At 38.7% G+C, this 13,747-nt stretch overlaps 2 protein-coding genes and 1 pseudogene across 2 annotated transcripts; all 3 read right to left on the reverse strand.

Moving 5' to 3' along the window:
* Nucleotides 1–1,694: 1,694 nt before the first annotated feature.
* Nucleotides 1,695–2,696, reverse strand: LOC127650986 (free fatty acid receptor 2-like). The gene has a single exon (XM_052136676.1). It carries the CDS (start codon nt 2,694–2,696, stop codon nt 1,695–1,697), a length of 1,002 nt encoding a protein of 333 aa, XP_051992636.1.
* Nucleotides 2,697–6,597: 3,901 nt separating this feature from the next.
* On the reverse strand, nt 6,598–7,411 carry LOC127650834 (free fatty acid receptor 3-like; annotated as a pseudogene).
* A 4,002-nt stretch (nt 7,412–11,413) lies between these two features.
* si:dkey-211g8.9 (free fatty acid receptor 3) lies at nt 11,414–12,430 on the reverse strand. Its single transcript, XM_052136476.1, has one exon. The coding sequence runs from the start codon at nt 12,428–12,430 to the stop codon at nt 11,414–11,416; it is 1,017 nt and encodes a 338-aa protein (XP_051992436.1).
* Nucleotides 12,431–13,747: the final 1,317 nt, after the last annotated feature.

A 13,747-nucleotide genomic window follows, 5' to 3' on the forward strand; every position in this document is an offset into this window, starting at 1 on the left:
CGATTCCTAATTTTACAAGACATTTGGCATATTTAGTTAATTAACTTTACCTGATACTGCTTCAGCATGACGGTGACACTCTCTCTCTCTCTCTCTCTCTCTCTCTCTCTCTCTCTCTCTCTCTCTCTCTCTCTCTCTCCTCACTGACATAGGGCGTTTTCCAAACAACATGTTTGGGCATGACACCACTCTAATGGTTGTTCCAAACAAAAGTGAGAAAGTAATTTTTCACAAAGGGCCCTTGTACAAGACTTTTAGTGAAGGTATATTCAAACTGTAGTGCCACACTCTCTTCAGAGTACCCACAACAAAAGCTTTGTGAGTAGTGCATAGGGATGATCACTTTCGATTGGAATTCGCCCATAAATTTCCTCAGTCGATGATGGTGGTATGCACAATTACATCAAAGAATCTCCAGTTTCACTAAACAGCATCCAGTTCAGTTAAACATTTGAATGTTAAAACCTGTTAAGGTGAAGATAACTTTCATTTTATCTATATAAATAATAATAAAAAATATCTATATAGTATTTCATGTTATTTACACACGCACACACACACATACATATACATATATATATATATATATATATATATATATATATATATATATATATATATATATATATATATATATACTATAGTATAGTATATATAATAATATATATTAAATATATTAAATCTTATTACATCTACATACACAAACAAACATAACAAAATAATAAAAAAATTATAACAAAATTACTTGTTATAATTATTATTACACATACACACAGCTCAAGCCAAGCCAATGATACTATTAGTTCCTATCATCAATGTGTTACATAACAATTTCTTCTAATAATTTAAGTTTGAGCACTGAAGACACAAGTGTGTTTAACAAGCAGACATTTCTGCCATTCATCCATTATGCTGGTCTTCAGCTGCTCAATTGTACTAATGCTGCCCGTATTTTGCACTTGATAATGCGCCACTCATTTTCAATTGGAGACAGGTCAGAACTGCAGGGAGGCCAATCTTGCACCCACACTCTCTGCTTATGCAACCAAACACTTGTAAAAGGGATCGGAGATCATGGGCATTCAGTAGTGGTTTTCCAGCAGGACAACGCCAAACCACATACTGCCCAATTTACAAATGCATGGCAGCGTAAGCAGGGTGTGGGTGCTAGACTGGCCCACCTGCAGTCCTGACCTGTCATTAATTGAGAATGTGTGGTGCACAATACAGAAATGAAGGCCCATATTTTTAGCTTTTTTCAGTGTTGGTTCTCTCTTTAAATTATATTTATTTAACACTGTGCCCATCAACCCCACAATCTGTCCCAGCTAACCCCAATACGGGGTTGGTTGGCACTTGGAACAAATGCACAACTAAACTTTATTTATTGATTAAACAAAAAAGTCAGTAAATATTTGGTGATATTGTTTGAATGCTTTTTTTTTAATAAGAACTTCAGCTTTCAATTGGACCTAGTTGGGGTGTGTTAACGTTTGTTCTACCAGAGATATTCAACAAAAAATTAAAAGTGTGCCAACCAACTCTGGTCTCTCCTTCACATGTAAAATTCACCTATAAACTTACAGAATATTGAAAATGTCTCATAAAGTAAATGCCCTTACTGTAAGTGTACGTGTATAGAGCAAATCATATACTTTAACTCTCTATACATATAAATCACTCTAGCACTATGCTTATCTCTGGTCAAAAGGTGGATTTGTGTCCCTGCAGGCCTCAATTCTGGAGGGTCCCAGCAGAGGACAACACTGAGCATTTCTGCATATAATGTGCATTTTCTCCCTCAGACCCATGCCACATGCTTTCATAGCACTTCGAACAGCAGCCGAGGAAAAGTAAAATATAATGGGGTCCAAACAGGCATTTAGCGTACTGGAGATTAAAGCAAAGTGACGCCACCACTCACTGTCCCCACGAACAAAACCAACCACGTGTGAGACATTATAGGGGCTGAAACATATGGTGAAAACCAGCAGTGTCCCTACCGCCAGTCCAATGGCCCTGAGTCTACGACGTCGACCGAGGCGGGGCAGATTGGACAGAATTCGAATGAAGTTGATGTAACAGAAGCAGCAGATGAGGAAGGGTATACAGAAAAGCATGAGAAATAGCTCCAGACGAACAGGAAGTAGAATGAGCAGCTGCTCCGTGGTGAAGTTATCATAGCACGTTAATACCATGGGATTGGACCACTCTATCTCGCTTTTGTTAGAGTTACTGGCATTACTTGAGTGTATGAATGGCACAATGTACACAATGCTTAGGTTCAGAGAGCCCAGAAGCCAGAGGAAGCAACTTGCAATCACAGCGTTGCGTGGTCGGCGACCAAGCGCATATCGGATTGGAAATGCGACTCCCAGGTAGCGCTCCATGCTGATCGCTGTCAGAAATAATGTGCTGGTATAGATGGTGGAGAAGAAAAGGAAACTGCTAATGGGACACAGGTAATAGGGCAGCTTCCAGATCATGTTATCAAAAGCCTCCTTCATCTTGAAAGGCAGGACCGCGAGGAAGATCGTGTCAGATATCGTCAGGTTTAGCAGGAGAATGTCGATGAGGGTGGGCTTGCGGTGAACCTTGCGACAGAAAGTGAAGAATGCGAGGATGTTGGCAGGTAGGCCAATTAAGAAGGTGAGGATGTAGGATGACAAGAGGAGCTGGCCGTTAAATGTGGACATTGTAGTCTCTAGCTCAGAAGTAGTCAGTAGGCAGTAGAAACACTTTGCAGAAAAGAGAAACAGAAGAAATCAACAAGGGGGATTTATGGGTAGTGGTAAAGTGATATGGGAAAACGTGGAAAAGTAAACCCCTCATGATTAATAATAGTGCAAAGACAGGTTTAATAAAAGCATTCAAATAAATTAACATAGTATTGTTTATTATGGAACATTACAGATTCAATGCAAGTTAAGGTCAATTGACAGCATTTGTGGCATTATATTAATTACCGCAAAAATGATTTTAGACTTGTCCCTCCTTTTCTTTAAAAAAAGCAAAAATCTGGATTACGATGAGGCACTTACAGTGGAAGTGAATGGGGGCCAATCTGTAGATGTTAAAATACCCAGTGTTTTAAACGTCTAGCCACAAAACATAAACAGTATGTGTGTTAACATGATTTTAGTGTGATCAAATCGCTTACTAACCTTTTCTGTGTAACATTATGTTCAGTTTTACAAGTGCGCTACAATGACAAAACTTAACTAAACCCTAGAACAACCGTAAAAATGACAATTTAAACAACTTTACAGCTCAAATAATGCACAAGTTTTAAGTGCTTTTATTAAAATTACAAGCTTCAATTTTCTGCTTTTAAACCATCCAAAAACTGGCCCCATTCCCACTGGCACCATTGTTAGTGCCTCACTGTCACCTTCATTAAATGTTTAAAACGTACATTTTGGAATGCATTTACAAATGTCATCCACATAAATGACTGACCCCAACATATTTTGTTTTCTTTGCTAAAAAGGAATACTTCAAAAATCATGTGATTAATCGCTGTCTTTAAAATATCATGATTTTTGTTTTCTCACACAGTATAAATGGGTCTTTATACATGAAAATCTATAGCTGGAAAAATGTCCTTTGGGGATTTGAATATGACTGTTTTAACCATTGTAAAGGAAATCCATTGTAAAAGTTTAGATAATTATATACAAAATAAAAAGACTGACCTTCACAAAGCAGGAAAATTAGGATCATCAGCATGTTGTCTCTCCACACACTAAGGTAAGTATCTGCCACCTGGCTTCACCTCTGCCCTTGGCATTTTGAATACATAGTACACTGGTGTAACATGTCAAAATTGTGGAAATTTAATCAATTCTGAGCATAACATACATCTCTGAAGCTCATCAAACAATGTCTCTTGGCAACCCTGAGAACAGTTAGTAAGAACACAGGAAGGAAGGCATAACTGCCGCATATGGGGTATAGGAGGCCCCAGCAAGTACAGTATCTTGTCATATGGCACATGCTGGCAAGATAAGACGTGTTTATTTTGTGGGTGTGCATTTGATTGTGTGTGTATCTTTGTGTGTGTGTGTATGTGGGAAATCATATTATTAAGAAATGATCTTTTTCACCTGTTGTACATAATTACAATGCATTTCTATACCCTTTATTGGTGTTCAAGTGATATACTGTCTGAATATTGCATATTATCCAAAAAAGAGAGTTGTCCAAGTGTTAAACCAAAGGAGGGACTTGAGTTTTTCAATATATGTGTGTATATTATCAAGATAAAATGTTATCGTGGCTATAACTTGACCTTATTTGAAGAGAATATAAGTTTTTAGGTCAGAGTTTCTGAACTGAAAACATAACAACAGATTGACACACACACACACAGTGGCCGTGTCTCTCTCTCTCTCTCTCTCTCTCTCTCTCTGGCTTCTCCTTTATCTCTCGCCCGCTGATTGGGCAGTTCAGTGCCGGGTGTGGATCCTCTCAGCCCGGCCACACACTCCTCCTCATCACATGTGGCAATGCGTTTCGCTGTCACCTTCTGCATATCGGGGCCCCCTTTGGCATATATTGGGCCACTTTCGTCATATCACAGCCCACTTTGCATTCTGCTGCTCCGTTTCGGCTGGAAACACTTTCCCAGTCTTCCCGATGGCCAGTCCGCCTCTGCTTTCGGGCCCCCATTTCTCCCTGCATACCCTGCACTGCTGGTAGTTACGCCACTGAAGGGAAGTTTAGGATTATATGTTTAGAAGTAGGGGTTGGTGTAGGGTGTATGTGTGACTCTAAATAAACAAAATAAAACACTGTAGTGATACCCCTATACTATATTTTAGGATTTAATTAGGGGTGCAAATAGCATTTGCCACTATTTGCACCAGTGTGTTAATAGCATCTAACACTATTTACACAAAGAAGATGCTTTTTGTTGCTATTTACACGTGCAAATAGCTTCTATCAATATAAAGGTTCTCTCATCATTTACTCACCCACATGCCATCGCAGATGTGAATGACTTTCTTTCTTCTGTTGAACACAAACAAAGATTTTTAGAAGAATATCTCAGCTCTGTAGGTCCATACAATGCAAGTGAATGGTGACCAAACTTTGGAGCTCCAAAAAGCACATTAAAGCAGCATAAAAGTAATCCATAAGACTCCAGTGGTTAAATCCATGTCTTCAGAAGATATGATAGGTGTGGGGGAGAAACAGATCAATACGTAAGTCCCTTTTTTACTATAAATGTACTTTTAAATAGCCCTCCTATGTGTAACGGGACCCAGCTGGTACATGACAGCTGTGTAGTGTATGTAAACCTCACTCCCCTGGCCTCAAGAGGTGCACTATTGGCTGCTGCTAGGGGCTGTAGCCTTTATCCTCCTCATTAGCGCGGCCAACTCCCATGCCAGCTGATGCTGGTTTGAATCCTGCTCGGAGTGGGTTGAGCAGTACCGATTACTTATGCACGGTCACGAGAGTGCGTTTTTAGTGATTTGCATTCTTTGTGCATTATCGCCACCTACTGGGCGAGGAGGAGAATGAAAAAAAGGGGAGTGATAAAGAAAAGGAAAAGAATGAATAAAGAATATTTGCATAACAGCCCAGTAGGTGACAATATGCAAGAAGAATTTGAATCAGCATTCAAAATTAACTCTCATGAACACCCAAAGGAGGGCTGTTTGAAAGAATATTTTTAGTAAAAAAAGGATTTAAATATTCAAATAACATAGATTTGTTCATAGGTATATATATATATATATATATATTGTCTTATTGTGTATTTCTATATATACTTATATTTTGTGGTGGCGTCACTTTGCTTTAATCTCCAGTACGCTAAATGCCTGTTTGGACCCCATTATATTTTACTTTTCCTCGGCTGCTGTTCAAAGTGCCATGAAAGCATGTGGCATGGGTCTGAGGGAGAAAATGCACATTATATGCAGAAATGCTCAGTGCTGCCCTCTGCTGGGACCCTCCAGAACTGAGGCCTGCAGGGACACAAATCCACCTTTTGACCAGAGATAAGCTTTTTATTAAAACATTTTATTGTTGTATTGTGTGTGCATTGGAAGCTTCTGTCACCATTACCAATTTCTTGTATGTGTAAGCATCCTTGGCAATAATGCTCATTCTGATTCTGCTTATGATATTGACCTGTTTCTCACCCACACCTATCAAATTGCTTCTGAAGATATGGATTTAACCACTGGAGTCATATGGATTACTTTATGCCACCTTTATGTGCTTTTTGGAAAAGGGTCTCAAAGTTTTAGACCCTGTTGACTTACATTATATGGACCTACAGAGCTGAAATATTCTTCAAAAATCTTAATTTGTGTTCACCAGAATAAAGAAAGTCGTACACATCTAGGATGCATGAGGGTGAGTAAATGAGGGGAGCATTTTAATTGTTTGGGTGAACTATTCCTTTAACATTGCCATAAAGTATAGGCTATTATTGTATTATTGTATATAATTGAATTAAAATATATTTGATTTTAGTGATGCAAATATCTGAAAGAACACATTTTGGTGGTTCAAATATTTAAGCATACAACAACAGCAACAGAAATTGCTTTAAATATGTATAAAACCAAAAAATGCCCTTCACGTAGCCTTTCTCATGTCTGAAAAGATACAGAAAAAATAATAGGGTCAAAACATGCATTTAAAGTGCTCAACATTAATGCTATCTTGCGCCACTTTGGAATTTCTTGTCTGATGTAACCTGATAAGTATGACCCATGGCAAATTGCAAACACAAGGAGTGTCCCCAGAGACAATCCAATGGCCTGGAGCCTGCAACAACATCTAATATGAGGGAGCTTTGACAAAATTGGAATAACTCTGATGTAGCAGAAGCAGTAAATGATGAGGGGTACACAGAAAAACAGCACTACAGCACCATCAGCAAGTCTTTAAGTTGCTTTGCAGTGAAGTTACTGAAGCACCATTGAGGTTCTGTCACCAGGGGGCGCTGATTAGTGGCGTTGTCTACTTCACCAGAATCCTTGTATGCAGCCTTGTAAGCAAACCCTGAAGTTACTATAACAAGCACCCAGATGAAAGCACATATTAAGATTGTATAAGTGATTCTCCTTGGACTTTTATAGTTTACTGGAAAAGTTACGCACACATAACTCTCAGCGCTAATCGATGCAAAGAACAGAATGCTAGTGTAGATTGGAAGAAAGAACATGAAAAGGTTGAAGTGGCATAGGATATAGGGCATGTTCCAATCCATGTTATCCACTGCCTCTTTCATCTTGACTGGTAGGAATGTAAGGACAATGAGGTCAGAAACAACAAGGCTCAACATAAATATGTAAACAGGGACAGGTTTACAGCGAATCTTGCTAATGGATGAGCAGAATGCCAGTGTAGTATGAGGGAAGCCAATCAAGAATGTAATGACATACATGTAATGAAGAAATTAAGAGACCGCTCCCATTTTTTCTTAAATCAGCATCTCTATATGTATGGCAGCCATTCCATTCCAGTGTCTGCTGAATTCCAACACAAGCACACCTCATTCTACTTAATGAGGTACAGATTAGGTGATCACCTGAACCAAATCTTATTCAATAAGGAAAAGTATAAAAACCACTGCTGTGGTCATCACTATCCTTTTGCAATAGGACCAGTTGGATGGCAAAAACAGTGCTAGTAGTACCTCAAAAGTAATTGGAATAATAATAAAAAAACAAAAAAAACATTGATCATGCCAAAAGAGTTGAAAGAAGAGTTTTCAGTGAGGAAAATAAGGGTTCAATTCTGGCTTTACTGGCAGAGTGATACAGTGAGCATCAGGTTGTCCATCCTTCAAATTTCAAAAGACAAGAACAAGGTTGAGCAGTAGACCTTGGGGACAACAAATCTACAGACCTGGCAGAGGGCATAAATGACTCCACTGACTGGGATGACTGCCAACTCATTTGAATGTCACTCAACAACTGTAGGATGACATCAAGTGACCTACAAAAAGAATGGCAAATGACAGCTGGGGAGAAGTGCATGGTGAGGACCATTCGAAACAGGCTCCTAGGGGCAGGGCTGAAGATGGGCAAAGCCCTTCATCAATGAAGAGTAAAGAAGAGCCAGGCTAAGGTTTGCAAAAGACCATAAGGATTGGACCGTAGAGGATTGGAGTAAAGTCCAGTACTCTTGATGAGTCCAGTTTTCAGCTTTGCCCAAACCTGGTCATCTAATGGTTAGACGTAGACCTGGAAAAGCCTACAAGCCACAGTGTCTCACACCCACTGTGAAATTTAGTGGAGGATCAGTGATGATTTTGAGGAATCGGGCAGATTCGTCTTTGTGGGGGACACATGAATCAAGCCATGTACAAGGTTATCCTGGAAGAAAACTTGCTTCCTTTTCTGACAATGTTCCTCAACTCTGAGGATTGGTTTTTCCAGCAGGACAATTCTCCATGCTACACAGCAGATCAATCAAGGTGTGGATGAGCACCAGATCAAGACCTTGTTATGGCCAGCCCAATCTTCAGACCTGAACCCCATTGAAAACCTCTGGAATGTGATCGAGAGGAAGACGGATGGCCACAAGACATCAAACAAATCTGAGCTGCTTGATTGTTTGCTCCAGGAGTGGCATAATGTCACCCAACAGCAATGTGAAAGACTGGTAGAGAGCATGACAAGACGTATGAAAGCTGTGATTGAAAATCAGGCTTATTCCACCAAATATTGATTTCTGAACTCTTCCTTAGTTAAAATATTAGTATTGTGTAAATGAACATTAACCTTTTTCTTTGCACTGTTTGAGGCCTGAAAACACCATCTTATTTGTTATTTTAATAAATAGTCATTTTCTGCTAATAAATGCTCTAAATTACTTTTTAATTGGGAGAAATTGTCAGTTTATAGAATAAAACAAAAAGTTAAATTTTACTCAAACACCGTAAATAGTAAATCCAGAGAAACTGATTTTTTGCAATCCTTGTCTGCTTGTAGTGATGTGTTGAACCCCCTTCAGGTTCTTTAGATTCTTCAGTATCCTCAATACCTGTCAAACAGACACTCATTTATTAGTAACCTTGTCAACATGATGAAAAAAAGGCTAGACTTAATCTGTTGAAAAATACAATATAAATATCTCTACAGTATTGTCAGCAGTTGTGGTTTTATTTGGGACCCGCAATAACAATTTTTTGTTATGTTATCAGTCTTAAAATCTATGAGCACATACACACTTCCGTGACGCACTCTGTAGCCACCTGGACACAATGGAAGCAGGTCAATACAGCAGTATGATTTGCATTCTGGCATATCAAAACAGGTTTTTGAGCCTCTCTTTTTTCCCTTCTTTTCAGTGTACATCCTTACCCCTGGAAGTTAGCACTCATTGTGATGGCACAATTTCATCAGCAATCCAGTGCCTTCAGAGGTTAAACTTATTTTTGGCATCTCTAGGCTAATGCTAACTAGAAAGATGCACAAGCTCATCATTTAAGATGCACAAGCTCATCATTTAAGATGCACAACCTCATCATTTCCAAACAGATTCACACATTTGAATTTTTCTTTGCTACACACTTAAGCAATTGACACAAACACAATTTAGGCATTCACTTTCACCTGACTTTCTCTGATAGCTATAGCCTACTGTATATTAATAAATGTTATCTGCACACGCTTCCAAAAAATCGCTATATAAACATATATACTAGTTAGTGTTCAAATCTTAGATTTAAACAGATGACATGCATACTCACCAAGACTCTTCATTTGATGGTCTGGCTTCATTCTCATTTCACGTAGTAACATTTAACATGCTTCTTTATCAGTTCTAATATTGTCTCATCTTTCCTAGGATGTGTCTAATAACAAGCCACAAAAACCACCTCATATGTTTTGTAAGTAGTTCCTCAAAACTTAATGTAAAAAAAGACCATTGTTTCTATATAAATAGACGTGGTGATGGAAGTTCTGTATATTTGTAAGCGAAGTTGTACTCTCAGACACAGTTCCATTTATCGTTGCTTTTATTTATGATGAAGTTTTAACATATTAAGGGTGAATGGCAGGAGGGATAAAGATCTGTGATGAGATCAAGGGACAATAACTCCAGGACAAATGATCCTGGATGTAAAATCTTGTGATGCTGTGAAGTTCAATTGTATATGTGATCTCTTACTCATATATATAAAAAAATAAATATATATTTGATTAGTAACATGACCTGTCTTGAGATAACTGAAGATGCTTTTGAAGGGCTCTGTTTTTGTGACAGCGCTAGGCGCAGCGCTGTGCGCAATGACCGTGCCAATTTTAGTTCTAGCACAAACTGCAAGTGGATGCAGGTGAGAGTGTTTGCACTATCTCTGGGTATCAGTGCCAAACTGTTGGTGTATTGAATATTAATGAAGTGGTGCAAAGCACAATTTGGTATTTTCCTGAGAAATAGGTCATTGCGCCAAGAGGTTTGATAACCAAGTCTACTCTCGGTGCAAAGACTAAACACAGTTCCTGCATTTGTTTATTGGGGATTCCACCAGCATATGATATCAAAGATCCCTATATGCATATTAGCAGTCTGTGTAGGACACCAATTCCCTAGAGGGGCACCATCTTACAATGGGGGAACCAGAAACTCCACCGGCTGTCCTTACTCTTGATAGCAGCCTCACACTCACACTTCTGCACTTTTACACTCCCCAGTCCTCTTAAAATATGGCCAATAATGTCCATACACCAACATTTCAGCAGTAAAATGACAATATGTCAGAGAATGTAAGCTCAATTTAATTTATGGTAACATTTTTGGATACAGTGCTCATGCTAACCACTTTAGCTTACTTTATTAATAAATAACAATGAGTAGTTTCAAAAAATCATATATGCAAAATGTACATATGTGGTTCATTAGCATTAAACAATACTTAATGTAATGTGATGTAATGATCTTTAGGCTATATGACATCACCAGTACAGTGAAAACATAAAATATAAAGGGATTTTTGATGAAGAAAAAGAAAATACAGCACATAGAGTCTCCATCCGCATTAAATTGACTGTATATCCTTTCTCTTGTTTGAAAACTTTCTGAAATGGTAAAAATGGTATATTAGAGACCATTTGCTTTTAGTTAAATTTTTTCAAGTAAATTTACTAAATGCAAAAAAAACAAATAATATATATATATATATATATATATATATATATATATATAGATAGATAGATAGATGGATACAACCATCATCTGTTAATTAGAAAATAGGACCTGTACATGAAGATTCAACTATTACAATCTTGTGTTATTTGATTTACTTTCTATTTTTTTTTACTGTTTCTTTCTTTCTCTTCTCAGAATGAAAAATCATTGCTATTTTAGTCTCTCCACTTTCAAGGTTGACTTTCATGTAATTAATTCCATGAGTGTGTTTATCCTTTGTTCTCTCTAATCAGGTCACTTCCATAGAAGAGGTCCCTCTGTTTGCTCTTGATTTGGCATTTTTATTTTCTCTCTGGCTTATAGTTATTGATGGCAACCCTCTTTTAGTTGCATGAGGTTTCCTGGAAGACCTTTTGTTGTGGCACTGATGCCATGATATCCTTACTCTGCCACACAATCTTTCCACTAAATCCCTTGGCGTCCACGGCGACAGCATCAACATGACCACAGGCTCTAGGAAGACATTGCAGGAGCTGGAAAGCATGGCTTCACTTCTCCATTCCACGTTAGTGTACAGGACAAAGCCCACTATGTGAGATACATTGTAGGGTCCATAGCAGACCACAAACACCACCAATGTAGAGAGTGCAATTGCCAGCACCCTTCTCTTACCGCCAGAGGGCAAAGAGGAATGTCTGACAAGCACAAGGCAGCGCAGCGTGCAGAATGCTGACAAAACAAGAGGCACAAGGAAGAGGAGCAGCGCCATCTCCAGCCGCACTGGCACCAGAACATTTAACTGCTCCTGGGTGAAGTTCTCATAGCACGTTGAGACATTCTGCTCTGATAAAGATACAAAGTGGCCTCCTCCTTCGGCAAGATAAGCAAAACCCAAGTGTAACAGCACTGTTGCCCACAAGATGCCACTCACCAAGCAAGAGGTACGGGCTCTGCGGTAGATCTTGTAGGTTATGGGGTAGGCGATGCTCAGATAACGGCCTACAACGACCGCTGTGAGGAGCAGACTGCTGCCATAGAGTGAGAAGAAAAGAAAGAAGCTGTAAACGATGCACAGCTCAGTTGGAAGAGCCCAGCCTTGGTACACAGTTTCGGCCAATTTAACGGGCATCCAAGACACTAGTGCCAAGTTTGCCAGGCACAGGTTAAGAGCGTAGACTACATTGGGGGTGGCACCGTGTTTTCGAGCTTTGCGGACATAGACAAAGAGAACCAATAGGTTGGCAGGAAGCCCAAGCAAGAACGTGAAGATATAGACCACCATAGAGACGCAGCTAGATGCGTCCATCCTTGATCCTAGATTCGTAGATCACAATGGTAGATTTCAAATCAGTTAGCATGCAACAAATGCCAAATATTCCTTTTTATGAACTCTCTTTTATATGAAATGTGAAATCAAATATAGAAGTCCAGATTCCCTTGTTATGGATGAAGAGCAATTCCTCAATCCAAAGGTTGTTTCTCAGGTGCAGGTGCAAAAAAGTTTTGAATAGTCTCTTGTACTCTGCATTGGAAGAAAAACACATGGAGACAACGAGGAAGTTCTTATTTGCACCAAAGTTCTTATTTATTTGAAAGGCGGGAGGTAGGATGGGGCGAAATGTGGGTGTGTGTTGTTGGAGGGGATGGGCACTTTGGCAGCATTAATGGAGCAAGATGGCATTTATATGCTCTCATGTTGCCTTAGTTGCCCATGGTGCAATAACAGGAGTGCCAGATCATGCCCCTTTAGTGAAATGATGCAGAATAATTGAGCTATCCAGCCATGACTATGTCACTTTAAATGAACTGGAGGGGCAGACCATTAAAGCTGTAAATTCAGTTGGACACTGTTAATGCCTTAAAGGTGGGGGATGACGTTAAGGAATCATGCGGTGGGGCGATGGTGGGTATCACAAACAAGGAAATAACTGGACGTTTTTATAGAGGTGTGCAGCCATTTGATCAGTTTATTAAGCCTAATCAACATACTGCCTGTGACATCAGGCATATTTATCTAAAGTCTACATTAGAAAAACTAATAGCAAATATAATGTTTTCATGAGGGAGTATTGTATCTAAAAATGAAAGATGATGTAATTTTTTTCCATGTCACAATACTTTCTCTAGTGTCTAGTATGCAGGGACAGCTATAAGTAAACCATTTGTAGGCTGGTTTCACCTAAAAATTGTAAACACTGTGACTCTGTGGCGCTATCAAAACATTGCCCTGTTTGTTTGAGCTCAAAACCGCAACACTTACACAATCAATGGTGTATCTGGGGAAAGCCGTCTGAAAACAAAGTTTATTTTTGTCATTCTTGGTGACGCTAAATTAAATAAAAAATCCTCTTTTTGTTGCCTATATTTGTTTGCCAATATAATTACTATAGTTGTAAAATAAACTAAAACTAAATTTTACATTAATTAAACAAGAGTCATGAACAAAAGAAAACATGTTAACAAATACTAGTAAAAGGAAATAAATGCATTAAAAGCTTAAAGCTCTGGTTAAAGGTTAAACACTGGTTAGGTTAAACACAAGTTACTAAAATACATAAATGGTGTATAGGGCAGAAATGTAACAAAAGCCCGAAATGTAATAACATTTGGCCCTCAAATAACT

Source organism: Xyrauchen texanus, chromosome 10 (genome assembly GCF_025860055.1).
Source record: "Xyrauchen texanus isolate HMW12.3.18 chromosome 10, RBS_HiC_50CHRs, whole genome shotgun sequence".
NCBI lineage: Eukaryota > Metazoa > Chordata > Actinopteri > Cypriniformes > Catostomidae > Xyrauchen > Xyrauchen texanus.